We start from the raw sequence: 18,409 nt of genomic DNA, 5'->3' as shown, positions 1-18,409 counted from the left end.
CTACGGTTCCGCGTGTAACACGTATATCACAAGCCCTAGTACGGATATTATTCACAAACTTAAGACGATAATTCTCCATACAAACGCTCTCGACTATTTCCTCCCTGGTTTTTGAAGATAGAGCAATGATTTTTTCAACACAGATTGTTATTATTTTTATCTGTGTCGGACCGTTTTGATTTTTTTTTATATTCTGCTTTTTAAAGACTCTAGAGCCAATCAAAAATTTCCAAAAACGGCCTTTTTCATTGTGGCGCAAAAAAAGGTGTGATACTCAAGATTGGTAACAATTAACTAAAAAAGCTAAACGGTCCTACATAGATTATTTCATTTTTATTCAGATTCTCAAATTTCGTTACGATTGATTAAGTTTTGAAGGAGGAAAGAGTCGAGAGCGGAACCTCGATTTTAAAGATTTTTTTGAAATATCTTTTGACTGAGTTGTTCTTAATGGAGAATTTTTTTTCGATAAATCTAGTTAATAACACTTGTATATTTATCTGAAATTCCCAATTTGAAAGGGGGGCTCCTTTCCATTTTAGCATTTTCGCTACCGTATCCCCTTAAGGGCACACAAAAATGTTAGGTGTTACGGTGTCACCCGACTTTACATATTCCTGTCTTAGGTACAGTCAGCCAAAAAAGTGGTTTACCACTTTTCGACCCTATGAGTTTATTAGAGTCAAAAAGTGGTAAATAACCCACTTTCTTAGCTGAGCCGTAGGTACCTAGTGTAGGACACCACAACGCATTTACAATAAGTATAACAGTCAGGGAAGGACATCAAGATTTTAACTTAACTGAAATTATTTTGCACTCTTGTGAATAAAATGCGTTTTTAAAGTATCAAGAGAGCCTTGTTCACCACACCAGTTGGTGTGGTGAAAACAGACATTGCAGTGACAGGTTCCTCTTGCCTGTGCCACTTTTAGATTTCTATCCAATCCCCATTGAACTCTCAACCAACATTCGCCTTCTACAACAGCCACGGGATCATCCAACCTGATCTCTAACTAGTAATTTTTACATCGATAAGTTTAAGTTTAATTAATAATATATGCAACTTATTAACATTAACGGTCCTTATGGAATCTCACTAAATGAAAGGGTTATATCGTCGGGTGACAAGCAAAAGTCACTATGTACACTTTTTAAAAAAGCCATTTTTTTTGGGTACAATGTAATATTTTTTCGTCTATTTGCTAATGACAAACACATTAATGCCATAAAAACAATTTAAAACTATCTTACGATTTACAAAAAATCATTAAATACTAACGCTACGAGTATAATAACACTCGGCAGCAAAAACTCACTGTTTCATTTAATGAGTTTGTCCTGCCTAAAGTTTGCAAGTTGCTCGCAGTTAATGATATTTCGGTACTCTTAAAAGAGGAAGCAGTGAAATTGGTTCAATATTGTATCAATTTCTTAAGTCCCTGCCCACAACCCTAACAGATATTTCGTTGTTTTGCGACACATGCGGCGGCCAAAACAGAAATCAGCACGTTGCGGCATTGTAACTTCAAGCAGTGCAAAATAAATCTCATTTAAAAACTATAGAACTCAAGTTCTTAGACTCGGGCCATTCGCACATGGAATGTGACTCCATGCATTCCGCCATTGTCTGCAAAAAAGTACAGATTTGCTTATACTGTGCATGATTGGGTGGACATATTCAAATCTGCCCGAACACAGAAAGAAAGAAAATCTAACGGGCCCTATATACCTCTAACACATCTTCTAAATTTTAAAGATTTTTACGATTTACATGACCTGGCAAAAAAAAACAATAAGAAACAGGAATAAAGACGAAACTGGAGCTGTAGTATCATGGCTTAAAATAAAATGCCTCAAATTTAAAAATCAACTCTCCGCGATAATATTTTACCGTTATGAGTGTTATGACCATACCTCCGACTACAAAAAGCTAAATATCAGGGGTAAAGGTCGTCAACGGACATTACCGGTAGCACTAAAAGCAGCTTACAAAAACTTGCAACCTATTTCAGAACAGAAAAAGGCAGATCTCATCAAGGTAGTTAAAGTTAAGCAGATACCAGAAGAATTGGCTCCGTGGTATAAGAATCTTAAAACGCTGAAATCGCTCCGAAATCGCTTGCCGGAGCCAAATTACGACGAATCAGAAAGAAGTGATTCCGAAGCCGAAACTGATATTTAAGTACTTTTAATTGCCAAGATAAACTAGTTTATTCATATTACCGAGTTGGTGTAGTTTTAATAAAGGTTACCGCTGTTCATACAAATGTTTCACTATATACACTGATTTTTCAAAACTGCGGCAGCAAAAACTCATTATGCATAATAACTATTAAATTACAGATGATATTATTAATATTTGCATTATCATATATTTGCCACATTTTTTAATACTGAAATAAATGCATTACACTTGATTTAAGTAATATAAAATATCGAAACATTGATTATCTCCCTTGTGTCAATTTGGTACTTAGTGACTTTTGCTTGTCACCCGACGATTATATCCTCGAAAAATAAACGAAAAGTAAATGGTTTTTATTTATCAAAGCGTCTCAATTTCCATAATAATAATGTTCTTAAAGGATCTCGGTTAATGTGACTTAATTCTCAGCAAAGTGGGACGAGGCTTTCTCCAGCAGAGCTTTCTTTAGGTGTGGGCGTGTAATTGTCTGCCGGCCAGCTGAAGTGACAATCGTTGACGCTAGGTGGCGACTGAAACGCCGTCTGTCTCTGTCGGGTCACTACAGAAGAGCGATTTGAGCATAATGTAGCGTATGCTTATCAAGCGTAAGCAAAAAAATCCTTTAAAAAAAACCTTAAAAATGACGATCCTTATTGGGAGACACAATTATTTTTATTTGGAATCTATTATGTAATTTTTGACGATCATGATGAGAAGATAATAGTTATTTGTTATACAAGGGGGCAAAGTTGTATTTTAACGCCGAGTGTGGAATTGAAAAACGAGTAAGTGAAAGGATTCTATAGTTGAACCACGAGCGAAGCGAGTGGTTCGAGAATAGAATCCTGAACTTGCGAGTTTTTTAACACACGAGAAGTAAAATACATTTGCACCCGAGTGTAACACAAAACTTTTCCTCACTATAGCGAGGAAACTACAACGCAAAAAATGCGTTTATCACTGCTTCCAGTAGTTCCACAGGTGGTACATCATCTTTATTACTAGATTCACCTACTTTTATCAATTTTAAAGCAGTTAATTTGACTTTATTCAAGGTCAAATTACTTTACCCTCTAGTAGATAAAATGCGTTTTTACCCGCTGGTATTAAAGGACAAAACACGTGTTTCCGAGCTAGTGAGGGGAAAACATAATTTTGACATGTAGCAAATTTATAGTGTAATTTTTATCATGAAATAAAGAAATCTAATCTAATCTATTGTGACGTTGGCTAAGTGAAGTGCCCAGCCAGCGTAGCCGAATGGCAATCGAGACGCCGACAGAAATGTAGTCTGGCTCTGTCGCGTCAATACGCAAGAGATAGAAATAGCTATGAAACAGATAAATATTATCGTGAGCGTTTTTGCATTTGGCTACGTACCCTGTTCATTCGCTGTAACCTGAGTGTCTTTTATATATTATCCCCCATTACAAATGAACAGCAAAGAGATAAACAATAATTCATTAAAACGTTTACCAGAGTATCCTACGAGTACATTAAATGAAATTGGTCGTTCAGCATGTTTAAGTGGAACAATAATACAATATACCTTTTACCATTTTCTTTGACGACTGGTCTGGCCTAGCGGGTAGTGAACAAGTAGTGACCCTGCCTGCTAAGCCGCGGTCCCGGGTTCGAATACCGGTAAGGGCATTTATTTGTGTGATGAGCACAGATATTTGTTCCTGAGTCATGGATGTTTTCTATGTATAAATGTAGGTATTTGTATATTATATATATCGTTGTCTGAGTACCCACAATACAAGCCTTCTTGAGCTTATCGTGGGGCTCAGTCAATCTGTGTAAAAAATGTCCTGTAATATTTATTTATTTTTATTTCTTTACTTATTTATTTATCACGCAATAACAAATAATGAATGAGGACAAATCTAGATCCTCATTACTCTTTAAATGAAAACTCTTATGAGAAGTAGCGAAGATTGAAGTAATATTCGATTTTACACGGCTGACTAAAAGCACGTCCCGCCATTTAACTCTGAGAGAAATTCTTGTAACGCTATTACTAAAGTAAATGTGTTCTAAGGGCCACTTGCACCAACGGAAATGGAGAGTTAACTCGAGGGTTAACCCACCATTTTATATGGAATTTGACAGTTGACAGCCCACTAACCCTTAGTTAAGTTGTTGGTGCAAGTGGGCCTTAGTAATTTAAATGAAATTGGTTGAACATACTATGAAGGTATAAATATATCTTGAAAATATTATGCGTTGGCTTGATCAGGAGTTTACTAGCTATTTGTAAGTTTTGCTGGCCAACAAAAATGCTAAAATTGAAAGGAGCTCCCCTTTCAATTTGGGAATTTTAGTTAAATATACTAGTGTTGTTAACTAGATTTATCGAAAAAAAAATTGTCCATTCAGAACAACTCAGTTAAAAGATATTGCGAAAAAATCTTTAAATGGTTCCGCTTTCGACTTTTTCCTCCTTCAAAACTTAATCAATCGTAACGAAATTTGAGAATCTGAATGACAATAAAATAATCTGTGTCGGACCGTTTAGTTTTTTTGGCTAATTGTTACCAATTTTGAATACCACACCTTTTTTTGCGCCATAATCAATAAGGCCGTTTTTGGAAATTTTTGATCGGTTCTAGCGTCTTTAAAAATAAGAATATCAAAAAAATCAAAACGGTCCGACACTGATAAAAATAATTTGTGTTGAAAAAATCTTTGCTCTATCTTCAAAAACCAGGGAGGAAATAGTCGAGAGCGTTTGTGGAGAATTAACCCCTCCAGTATCGTCTTAAGCCAGGGCGGAGCCAGGCCACAGGTGTCATTCTGATCAATCCATACTAATATTCTATATGGGAAAGTGTGTGTGTCTGTTTGTTTGTCCGTCTTTCACGGCAAAACGGAGCAACGAATTGACGTGATTTTTTAAGTGGAGATACTTGAAGGGATGTAGAGTGACATAGGCTACTTTTTGTCTGTTTAGTTTAGTTCTAAAACTTAGAGTGCAAGTCGTGTCAGTTTAATCAATATGCTGGAAATTAATTCCAGCCAAAGATGTTCAAAATTTGTCTAGCTTAAATGTAAATGCAAAACAGATATAACCCGGAGGAAGATTCCGTTGTTGATCGTCCATTTACATAACTCTACGCTGCCTGTAAACAATCCATTGAAACAAATTTTCGTTCGTGATTTGAAAGTTACAATATTTAAAAGAAGTATTTTGGTAAGATAGGGGTATATATGGATATCTTTAGTCACCTGGATACGTAGCTAGCTCGACGTATCACTCTTCTATACTCCCCGGGATGTCCCTCCCCGGGATGTCCAATTCTTGTGGATATAATAGAGGATATATCTCTAAATTCCCAACCCTCCGACCAAAAAAAAAATATATTGGCTATATTGGCGCGATAAAGTCCGAGCCAGAGTGCGATTCGATCGCCACGTAGTGTCAACAATTGTCACTTTGGCTAGGCTGGCTGTAATCATTTACTGGTCATACTGAGCTACCTCCTTTTACTGTTATACCTTTGACTTCCGATGTTAAATTTAAAAAACGTCTGACAAATAAAGAAACTAAAGTCAGTAAGGAAAGGTACAGTCGTCATCAAATACATTGGAGCGTCCAATAATATCAGAAGATGCACGCTACGAGCGCCTTGACAGCCTCTACATGTGCAGATATTTGTGAGCGCATTGGCTGCTATGATATGATGGCGACTATACCTACTAGTATACCTCAGCTGTGTTGACCGCGTATCTCACTCACCTCAGAGTCATGCTATCCTTGTCCACCGGCATGTTCGGTCGCGACCGGCCGATGTCGGCGACCACGAAACGCAGGCGGAGCCCGGGCAGCAAGCTAGGCTCGCGGTTCACCGCTGCCACCGCCAGCGGCAACGCGCCTAAGATAGTCTGGAACAAAGCAAAAATTTTGTTACACTCAATTTAATTTTTTAAGAAAAGGGGCACAGAAAAACCGCCTACCACGTGGTGGACGACTGTTAACAAAGAAATACAACGGGCACAGCTGAACACACAGACAACCCAGGACAGGGTGTCCTGGCGCCTAATACGAACCAGAAGGGCCGACCCCAAGTAAAGGAAAGAGGCAAAGAAGACGCTCAATTCTTGGAAATCGTAACCATATTGGAGGACCTAGCCGAAAGGTTCAAATCAAATCAAATCGTTTATTTGTAACGCCGTGGCTTGCGTAGGCGACGGTCGCGCGATGGTCGCGCGACGGCGATGCGACGCATACGAAATCAAACCTTATCGATATGAAAGTATGAGACGCGACGGCAACGGTCGCGCGACCGTCGCCCACGCAAGACACGGCGTAAGAATACAGTCAATCAGTTGAGTTACCCTAGAACATGATACCATAAAGCAGTGTAGATGTTACTTATGCATGGTAGGCAGTGAGTACCTGAGTCCAGCGTACGATTTCATTCAAATTATACAATGCATATGAACAGGGAGCGTACATTTCATGCCGATGACATTAATCTGACGTCACGCTCCGTATAGGGTGATCCCAAATAGTTTTATTGTAAATTATTAATCATTAGTCGTCAATCATTTTAATCGTGTACAAATTACTTCAAATACAGTAGTCCATTTACATGTGGCGTAAATAATACCTACTTGAAATGTGAAACGTGAATAAAATTATTTGATTTGTTTTTATACATAAATTTAATTAAATAGTATTTATTAACAACACATTACAATAAATACGTAGAAAAGAGAATTTCTCTCTAACTTAAAGCACACCATCCTTCTTGCATTCATTACCATGCAAAGAAATTCATAACTTAAAATGATTGATGACTAATGATTAATAATTTACAATAAAACAATTTGTGATCACCCTATATGGAGCGTGACGTCAAATTGACGTCATCGGCACGAAAAGTACGCTCCCTGCATATGAAAATATAAAAAGTTGGGGTTGCTGGAGAGGATCCTAAATTGTAATATTTTTTTACAAATGGTGCTCCCACACTAGCTAAATACGATTCATGCCATTTGCCTTGTTAACATTTCCCTTCATGCATCCCACGCTTCGTCAGAAGTGAAAAGCATCATACGTGTAGTTTATAAATACTGAATATACTGATGCTTTTCAGGATCAATGATTAAATACTTATTCCGAAAAGGAAAACGTCAAAAGCCGTATTTAATACAAACCATGTATGAGTGGTTGCTCAAACCACATAATACAGGTATAGTCAACAGTGTTACAGGGAGGGTAGAGCGAGTGGAGCAATCGACCGCCTAGGCACCAAATGGGGGAGGGACGCCCAAAAAGAAAATACTTGACTCCGACTTTTGCCCAGCAGGGCTAAGATGGACGGCTGTTTATCATTTGTCACCATTTCTGTCACGTTCTAACAAATATGTAAGCGTGAAAGTGAAGCATGATATGACAAGTGACAAAACCACGACCAAGATACGGCCACTGAATAGGATTGCGACGAGTTAGGAAGTTTTGTTCCTTTGAACCTGGATTGTTATTGAGTTTCTCAAACTTTACTCCTATGGTTTGTTATGTACATATCCATTAATAGGCCGTGTTCAGGACCACGGCAGGTAAATAACTGCGGAAATAATTTATGTAATTAGGTAATAAAGTTTGGCCAAACCTCAAACTCGCTCAACCCTCGGTCGGCGCGGCGCTGCCGGGATAAATGCGTCATTTGGTCGATGGGACTTTTTAAAGAGTTTTGAATCGTACACAGATTTTATTGGTTTTTCTATTTTTGATTTTTCAATTTCAATTTATGTCAGACTGCATAAATAAATCCATAATGTTGTTTCATTTCATTTATTTATTCATAAACAATAATAAATTGTGTTTGAATATTACATAGGTAAGTACTTAATTAATAAAACATGCCTTTTTACAATTTCCTGCAAGAAGAAAAGAAAAAATACACTATATACTATCTAAACTCACTATTTCAAACCACTTAAGTAATATCACAATAGTTTATAAATATAAAGATATACAATTAAATATATGTCAAGAGTAGCGATAATAAAAATCATAATTAACAAACATTAAATAAAACCTAAAAAGTCATCAACACTATAATAATTTTTCTCTAATAAAAATAATTTTAACTTATATTTGAATTTCTTGTGACATGTCATAGATTTTAATTCGATAGGCAACTTATTAAACAACTTAACTGATTGAATCCGGGCAGTGTGCGAGACTACCGCCAGTCGTGAGGCCGCAATTGGAGGAAAATTCTTTGTTCTAGACCTCAATCTCAATTCCATTTCAGCCTGTGACTCATAACATTCCCGATGTTTCATAAGACCCGTCAACAGAACCAAAATATAAAGAGACGGAGCTGTCAATATCTTCAACTCTTTAAAGTGCTCCTGGCATGATTCCCATTGTGGAATACGCACCATGACTCGAATGGCTTTTTTTTGTGCTATGAAGGCGCGATCCATGTTATATTTGTAGCTGTTACCCCATATCTTTATACTGTAACGAAGCTTCGACTCTATGAGAGCAAAGTATACTAATTTTAATTGTTTTGTACTAAGTTCGTTTCGAAGGCTACGCAAGGCATAACAACCCGAAGCGATTGAATCTTCAATATTAGACTGTAGTTCATCTTTCCAATTCAATAAATTATCTATATGTACTCCTAATATCTTAATACTTTCAACAGATTTTATTAACTGATCCATTTTTCTCATGTCAAGTTTTTCACTATTCCTAGCAGTTGTTTTAAACAGCATCGCGTAAGTTTTGTTGCTATTTAGGATCAAGCTGTTAGCCGTGTACCAATTACAGCATGTCTCAGTAACAGATGTTACTTTCTCGTTTAAGTCGTCTAAGTTTTCTCCAGATATTACTGCACTACTGTCGTCAGCAAATAAAACTAAGTTTGCATGAGGTACTTCATTTTGCAAATGTAATATTAAATCATTTATATAAATTATAAAGAATATGGGGCCAAGAATTGACCCTTGTGGGACTCCTTTTATTATGCTACTGAACCTAGATCTGTGAACCACCTCTGTAGAGCTATCATCTATTTATTTTATTTCTACAAACTGTTTCCTATTAGATAAATAAGACTTAAATAACTTTAGGACTTGCCCCCTGATTCCGTAATATTCTAATTTTTGAATCAGAATGTTATGATCAATAGTGTCAAAGGCTGCCTTCAAATCGAGAAATATACTTGCTACCTTCAGTTTTTGTTGTAATAGTTTTAGCAGCATAATTAGGTATAAGTAGCAGTTATAGGAAAATAAGCATTCAAAAGGTGTGTGAACCCACAGTTTTGAGATGTAGAAAAAACTGCTACGAAACAAAAATGTAGATACAGACCTATACAGGGTGGGGCCTGTAAAAAAAGCAAAAAATTAAACTGTATGCTATACTATATACTGACCAAGAAGTCCTAAAAATTATGAAGTCTTTAATTTTTAAAATTTTCATACAAAATAAATATTAGCTTCAATGTTCGCCATTATTGTTGTCATTGGCGTTGTCTGTCACACTTTAGACTTAACGGAATTCGCAATACATTATCTCTTAGGAAAAACTTTCAAAGATGGTAAAAATCCAAATACAAGTTATTTTTAAAAGTTACTGAACTGAAACTGTAAGGAATATAGCCTGCAGTTTAACTTTTTGCTTTTGTTACAGGGCGAGTTTAGAATACGTAACTTGATAACGATAACGTCACGGAAAATCGAAAAATAATTCTTAAGTCACTCTCGGGTCGAACGCGACAGAATGACATTATTTTTAGCCCCCGACGCAAAAACGAGGGGGTGTTATAATTTTTTTTTAACCCCCGACGCAAAAACAACGGGGTGTTATAAGTTTTTTTAAACCCCGACGCAAAAACGACGGGGTGTTATAAGTTTGACGTGTCTGTCTGTCTGTCTGTTTGTCTGTCTGCGTGTTCTTAGCCATGTTTCAGGAAAATCGGACTACACGGGGTTTTCTTAAAATTTTAATTTTGTGGTCAGGTTATTTTACCCCTTTTCCGGCGATTCGGCCGGGTCGTAGTGGCCGTGGTCAGTTGGTCATGGAATACAAAGTGTATATGGAGCAAGAATGTGAACAGCGCCCGCGAGGAGTGAGTACCTACCTTATCATTATTTAATTGATTTAGCCTACGCGTAAGTTCCTATAGTATGTATGTAATTATGTAAATAGGTTAAGATATACAATTTAAGATTGTTTAAAAAATGAGCGCATCTTGCCATTAAACGTAACAGTTTGGCAAGTTAATTCATGTACAAAATTAGTTTAAGTTGTTTTTTTTTTCAAAAAAAAAAAATAAAAATAATAAATGGGTCAATGCGCGGCAAGAGTAACATGAGTCACGATTTTATGGCATGTTCCATTTATTCACGATACAAGTTCAAGTGATAATGTATCTCTAAATAAGTGTTACTTTCTCGATATACGCATAGATCCTTTTATTTGTAGTTGTAGTTCAAATAAACACTCAATGAAGTTGTGACTCACGTTACTTTTACGTGGATCACCCAACTGGTTACTAAAAACAAAAAATCCTACATACATTTTCAGTGTTCTTGCTAAGTTACCTTATATATTTAAAAGAGCAATTCCTGTAAGTAGGTATATTATATTTTTCTACTATATTTATATTTACGTATTTCGGGATCTCGAAAAAGCTCAATGCTTTTGATATTTTTTTCTATTATATATTTATATATAGGTTTGTTTAGCTAGGCTTTTCTTAGTATTGATACTAGTATTATTTGATCTGTGGTATTGATATCTTCCGAGCAAAGCTGGATTCCCAGAAACTTACTGTTCCTTATAATTTGTCAGTTAAAGCGATATAGAAACTGCTACTCGTGCAGAAAATCGGTGAGATAGGTTGAGTGTTATTTTACCAAATGCCCTCGGGGATATATACAGGAAAATAAAAACCGACAATTTTCAGGTTGACCGGTGTAGGTTATGAATAAACTATAATTCATTTTTTTAACCTAAGCTTCTAAGGTTAAAAAAAATTAATTATAGTTTATTCATAACCAGAGATCGGATTTTTGTGCGTCATCTCATACTAAAAGTCATTAAAATGACGTAAGTCACTAAGAATGTCGCAAATCCGTCCAAATCATAACCTACACCGGTCAACCTTGCCTAGCCTAGTTTATTGAATAAGTACCTAAACCTAATTAGGTATTTATTTATTTAAACTTTATTCCACAGTTATAAAAAAGAGTAACAATGGCAACTACAAATTGAAAGGTCTCTGAATAATATAGTACATTACGATACACGTGCGTAAAAAAGGAAGTCCGAAACGAGTGGCGATAAATAAAACACGACCGAAGGGAGTGTTTTAAATCGATACGAGTTACGAATTTCCTTTTCGCACGTGTATTGTACGACGTTTTTCAGTACAGATGAGCCTCTTAAGTTTCGACCTGGCATATAATGAACCACTTCTCGCACTAGTGCGTAATAAAAACACCATCTGTACTGAAATAGTACATTTCGTTATAAGTGCGAGAAGTATGTCATTACGACGAGTGAAGAATGACATTCTCGCACGTGTGACGAACGAAGTTTTTTAATATAGTTGCGAAAAAACACTACTAAAACGAAATAAAAAAATAAACAATCCGAACTCCCAATTTTCGCAGTGACATTGACGCATTTTTTGACAATTCAAGCTTTGAAGCTTTTAAACTTGCGTTCATATTTTCGATTTTGCTATCCATCCAACACAATTTATTTATTTCATTGTGTGCCATAAAAAACATAAACATTTACGATTTGGGACGATTGCTTAATATATACCTACATTTTAATTCAATCGACCATTTATGCCTCGAAGTATTGCAAATAACATAAAATTATTATGACAAATCGCGTAACATATTAAGGTTTTTGAACGTGCTTGCATTAAGTTGGTAACATTGGTAAGACGCCACTACTTTTTTTTTTTATTCTTTATTTGAGGCTTTTTCGTTTCACGAAGATGTCGCCTCTACAGCAACATAACGACTTAATTAACAGAGTTAAAATTGAAAACAAACTACAACCAAACCTAACTTTTATACGTTTCTGTCTTTTAGACCACATTTAACCAAATTTAAAACTAAATCTATAACCTTGGACCTGGGGTCCGACAGGTACGAATTGCACAATCCCACGCAACTGCCATGAAACAATTGGCGTCTAGGGTGTTCGTTACGGACACATTCCATTAAAATATGGTACACATCTTCGATGCGATTGCATAAGGAGCACAACTCCGTGTTCACTTTGCGCATGAGAAAGCCAAATTTATTTAAATTTTAATGGAATGTGTCCGGAACGCAATCTTAACAGTAGAACTAGGTCCTGCCTACCCAATTCAATGTTGTCGATCCAAGGGGAAAGAAATGGTTGTGGCTGAATAGTCCTATACCAGATACCCTTATCCCGAGACCTTTTGTCAAAATATTCCTTCCACAATTCGCGACAATTAAATTTCACTATATAAAAACAATCATTATATTGGGGAAGCAAGAAAAATTCGATCCCGTCGATGCATGCCTGTTTTGCTAGCAAATCAGCTGTTTCATTGCCAATTATACCTACATGGGATGGAATCCACTGACGCCACTACTTTAAATGACAGACGACGCGTTTCGTTCCATTTCACGTTCTGTTTACACGACTCATTATGAGCCACTTTTGCAAAGTATAAACAATTTTATAAATTATGTTTAGTATAACTAAAAATAAACATTAACATATGAAATATCAATGTTTTAGACATTAATCATTTAATAGTATGTTTATAGTTTTATTCCGCCTTACTAAAATATACAAATATTAAAACAGCTCGGTAAGTAGTCGTAAAATGGAATGCATATTTTTTACGCACTGGTGCGTAAAATACAACTTCTGCACGCTAAATTAAATTAAATTTATGTCGTGGTACAAAGTAATAGAAGAATGTCAACTAACTAGGAAATTACGTCCAAAAAATCAGATGGTAACTCTTGGTCGGTTTTTTGTCTTAAGTTGAGTTGAGGCAAATTTTGTCATCAAAGTTTTCTCGTTCCTACTAGTACCTTAAAATTGTTTTTATATTATGTGTTTAGTGAACTCCATTACAAAATATTTTAGGTACTTACTTAAGCTTTTCAGAAAACTTTCGCATCAATGAAATGAGATCTGTTCATTTTACTTAGAAATTTCACGGTCTATCTCAGAGGCACATCACGAAGGTAGTGATTAAAATTGTAATCGGGTATCATGAATAAATTGCTATTTGAACTCGGGAGTTTCTAGAAACACGCTTTCTAAGTATTCACACCCTTGGAAGGATTGTTCATTTAATAAATCATTTATTTAATGTACATGTACAAGGTTGTCTGGTTTGTCGCTGTTGTAAAACTTTTGCTTTTATAAGTACTAGCTGTTGCCTACCATTTCCTAAACTTAATTTATATACCGATGTGAAAATACAGTGTGGAAGTACATGCTAGTAGTATTAAATATATGCTAGGTACAGGTACCGGTGATGTTAAAGAGAGCTCAAATAAGATTTTTGCAAAAATTTCATTTTTGGCACAAGTTTTTATCGCCGAATGTACCTTTCTTTCATCAGTTATCTCCTGCTCTCCGAGACGTTTCTAAAAACCCTTTACTCGGTGGGGATACGACGTTCCATTAAAGGGTTCCTATGGATGTGATTTAAATGTGTGCAAAATTTCAGCTCAATCGGAAACCGGGAAGTGGGTCAAATTTAGCTTCTACGTTTTAACGCACACTAACATACTACCACAGAACTAAATCAAGATAGAAGGAAAAAGTGTATCTACTTCGCGTTCGGAAAAGACCTAAGGAGCATAACTACATGTTTTTTTTTTAATAGACGAGATTTTTTTCCATACAAAATAATTCAGCACGCAATGTATTACGTCCACATCAATTAGCGTACCGTCAGCCAAAAAGTGGTTTACCACACATGTCGACCTTGTGTGTTTGAAATAAAGTCGAATAGTGGTAAACCACTTTCTTGGCTGACCGTGCCTAGTTGCCTACCTACGGACCTATTCCCTGTAGTCTTACCGCGTAGTTTTACCAGTTGAACCATTGGAAATTTTATTCCCAATAGACTTACTGATTGTAAGACTTTGCTTTTTTGTACGAAACCAGACGACAACTGTTTCGACGGAGCCCCGCTGCGCGGGGCTCCTATTTCTGGATAGTTTGCCCTTCGGGCATCTATAGGTTACACACAACTATAGGTTAACAAACCTAACCTACCTATTGCCTAGCCCTTACTATCAGTAAATCTATTGGGAAGAAAATTCCCAGTGGTTCAACTGGTAAAACTACGCGATAAGACTAGAGGAAATAGCCTACCTAATCGTCATTACGACATGACGTTTATGTCATTTCAAATTAACCCTTAAAGCTTTCCTGTCACTTTTTTAGTACAGTCACTTAATGTGACCTAGAGTTTAAACACTAAGTGCTAGCTGGAAAAGGCTATACGTTCATGAAAGTGGAAGAAAAATACTACGTCTTCGAGCTTATAGCATGACTAGGCAACATTCAGTTTATGCGCAAGCGACAGTTGAAATTTCGAATTTTCGGAATATGCGGCGAAGTGCATTTGTGACGTCATAAAATATAAACTAATTCATCCAGGTGTACTGTTTCTGTTGATTTTGTTACTAGACGAGTTAAAATTTAGTTTCGTGTATAAAGTTGATGCAATAATGTATTTTTTCATATTCAGAAATTGTGAAATATTTCGTGTCACAATTTTGTGACATTGCCGATATTACTGGTAACCATGTAACCATCCAGCATGTCCTAAAAAACGGACAGTGCCGACTTATGGGCAATCAAAATAGTGACAGAAAACGGACATTGCCATAAATGGGTTAAATAAGTTTTTTGTTAAATTCTGAATTGTTTTTATAATTACTGGGCTTAAATACAAACTATGCTTTAATACTAAATTTACATAACGTGGGTTTTCATTAACAAATGCAAAATCCGCCTTTAATTAGTAGTATAAACAATTTTGACTCAGTAAACCTCTTCAAGCTGATGAAAAAGATATTATGATCCTTTAGGTCTTTAAAATGCTGGATGACTCACTACAAAATTCAGAACAGACTTAAAAAAGTAAAGTTTCTCATGTATAGAGACAAAGGAAATCATTTATATTCTGGCAAAGCTTTCCATACCTAATGTCAAACACCAAGGACCAAGAGTCTGGAGTCATGGAGTATGTTAAGGAGATACGCAATAAAATTATATATCAGCTTCTATTTCTGGCTAAGGAGAATCAATATGATCCCACTATGTTGCCAGATGCCAATATGATCAAGAAATATGTAATTTTTAATGTGAAAGTTAACTTTTCCTGTGCTCAGAATTCAGTCGTCACTCTAATAAAGAAACAAGAAAGTCAAGACTGTGAGACCACAATGAATGGTTTGAATATTTACATATTTAGTCTTAATACTTACAATAATTGTAATTTTTAACTAGCCGTAGCTTAGAAACTTACAGATTTATTAAATATTTTTGAATGTGGGTAGTTTTACACGTTACAATTGGGACAGACGTGAAAACATAATTTTTTGTTCAGACAGATGTTGTTCGGGTTCGAAACGAGATTATTTTTAATTCCGTATACCTACCGATATACATAATATGTCTTAAATGTGAATTACTATATTATAATCGGCATAACAGCGAAAAAATAATTAGGTTTTAGTTAACATTTTCATAAAAGGTGGCATTTTGAACCACCAAATAAAAAACGTGTATTTCAGGAAGGGAAGGTATGTATTGACTACCTACCTTACTTTTCCAATAGTTATAATATTGAAACTCATTTATAGGTAAACTAAACGAGAAGAATTATGCTCTGGTCCATAGAAATTATAAATTAGATAAGAACATTGGGCTTTAGGCTAAAGGATGAATATGTTTTGATTGTATACCATAATAACATTTATATACTTAATATATTTTTGGGTTATCATATGTCTTTTTTAATCTTCTGACGATTGTTTAAGTGTTTTTAATTATTTAGTAGTGTGTTATTCTAATAATTTAAGGTTTTTTTCACTTTATAATACGTAATTTAATTTTTGTTCTTGGACACCTTATGACGGCGTTGTCCGTTTTTTAGGACTACCTTTGGAGCCATCACTCAGTGAGATTCCTGGCAATGTCCGTTTTAACGGACGTCCTGAAAATCCTACTTTCAAAATACTTTCATTTATTTTTTCTGAAAAATGGTTCGTTTTGACCTATAACTAGTAGTAGTAGTAATACACTTTATTGTACAAAGATAAGAACACACACAGTAAAGAAAAAAAGAACACACACATCATTTGTACAAAGGCGAACTTATCCCATTAAGGGATTTCTTAAGGGATAACTATACCTAAAAACATGCAAAGAGATACATGGTTACATTACTTCATGTCTTGCCGTGTTAAGGGTTAAGTTGGACGGCGTACCTTGTCGCTTGGCCCAATAAAAAAAAAATTACTCTTAATAATAACACTTTTTAAGAAAATGATTATTCTATACGATTCGTATGATCAGATACTATAACTGGATACATTATTCGGCCGTATGAAATCCACACGCGGTATATAGCTCTCCGTATCGTTCTTTTGCAGTGGCGTGACAGAGCCAACCATTTTTTTCTAATAAATAAAATAGAATAAACCATCTAAATATAGGAACTTGAATGTACGCAATAAATATCCGACATTCGGCCTAGCCGAAGTAACAATCTTCGACGCTACGTGGCTATCAAAGCGCATTGTGGCTCTGTCGCACCACTATAGAATAGCGATAGGGAAAGCTAGCTACGAAACGCTTACCAAAGACATATGTAACTCCGTATAGACAGCTACATTCTAATAAAAAAAAAACCGGCCAAGTGCGTGTTGGACTCGCCCACCGAGGGTTCCGTATTCGTACAAACTTTCAACAGTTAAAATAATCTCATGTTTCTTAAAACAAGGTAGACAATAGTGGTCATTGCATACCACGCAACAAGTACTTCTTTGTTTTGTTCTTTGCCGCTTTCTGGCCTAAGTTCTGCACACTATCTTTGCAACATTGAACACAAAATCGTCTAGTTGCTTTCAGAGGACCTGGTTTTTTCTTGAGTTCATGTTTGAATCTCTTCGGTGTTTAATTTTCCTTGTCAGCCAAAGGACCTTTCCTTCTAACGCTAGTTAGGTGGCCGGCGGGAGGAACGGCGTGGCGCCACAGTAACGGTTTTTAGGGTTCCGTAGTCAACTAGGAACCCTTATAGTTTCGCCATGTCTGTCCGTCCGTCCGTCCGTCCGTCCGTCCGCGGATAATCTCAGTAACCGTAAGCACTAGAAAGCTGAAATTTGGTATCAATATGTAATATGTATATCAATCACGCCAACAAAGTGCAAAAATAAAAAATGGAAAAAAATGTTTTATTAGGGTACCCCCCCTACATGTAAAGTGGGGCGGATATTTTTTTTTCATTCCAACCCCAACGTGTGATATATTGTTGGATAGGTATTAAAAAATGAAGAAGAGTTTACTAAGATCGTTTTTTGATAATATTAATATTTTCGGAAATAATCGCTTCTAAAGGAAAAAAAGTGCGTCCCCCCCCCCCCCTCTAACTTTTGAACCCTATGTTCAAAAAATATGAAAAAAATCACAATAGTAGATCTCTATAAAAACTTTCTAGGAAAATTGTTTTGAACTTGATAGGTTCAGTAGTTTTTGAGAAAAATACGGAAAACTACGGAACCCTACACTGAGCGTGGCCCGACACGCTCTTGGCCGGTTTTTGAAATATGCACTTCACAGCCGCCATGGGGGCCACCGGTGGCCGCGAGAGGGTTTTTTTTAATAACTTTTTAACTAGTTAGTTTTATCCTAAATATTACTTACATTAAATTACATTAAAATTTAACTACAATTCCAATAACAAAATAAAATATATATCTTTATACATGTCAATCTAATGAATGAATTTACATCAACTTATTATTTTTCAAAAATTGAATATTTTGGTCTGGCGTTTATCGTGTTAATATACCTTTAAAGACGTGACTAGAAGTATAGGTATATCGCCATCTCTCGGTGAATTTACAAACTGTTTGAAAGATAATATGTTACGTAAAATTTCTTATTAATTTAAAGTACGATATATATCTGCAAGGGTGATTAAATTAAAAGTTAAAATC

The 18,409-nt window shown here is 35.8% G+C and overlaps 1 protein-coding gene across 1 annotated transcript in view; it reads right to left on the bottom strand.

Moving 5' to 3' along the window:
* Positions 1–18,409, bottom strand: part of LOC125233570 (guanylate cyclase 32E-like) — a 221,132-nt gene that overhangs the window by 184,431 nt on the left and 18,292 nt on the right. The window contains exon 2 of the mRNA XM_048139626.1: positions 5,928–6,073. Within this exon, the coding sequence (XP_047995583.1) occupies positions 5,928–6,073 (146 nt within the window). The remainder of the gene's footprint in view (positions 1–5,927; positions 6,074–18,409) is intronic.

The sequence above is a fragment of the Leguminivora glycinivorella genome, chromosome 14, assembly GCF_023078275.1.
Source record: "Leguminivora glycinivorella isolate SPB_JAAS2020 chromosome 14, LegGlyc_1.1, whole genome shotgun sequence".
Classification (NCBI taxonomy): Eukaryota; Metazoa; Arthropoda; class Insecta; order Lepidoptera; family Tortricidae; genus Leguminivora; species Leguminivora glycinivorella.
This window is presented reverse-complemented; position numbering and strand designations above follow the sequence as displayed.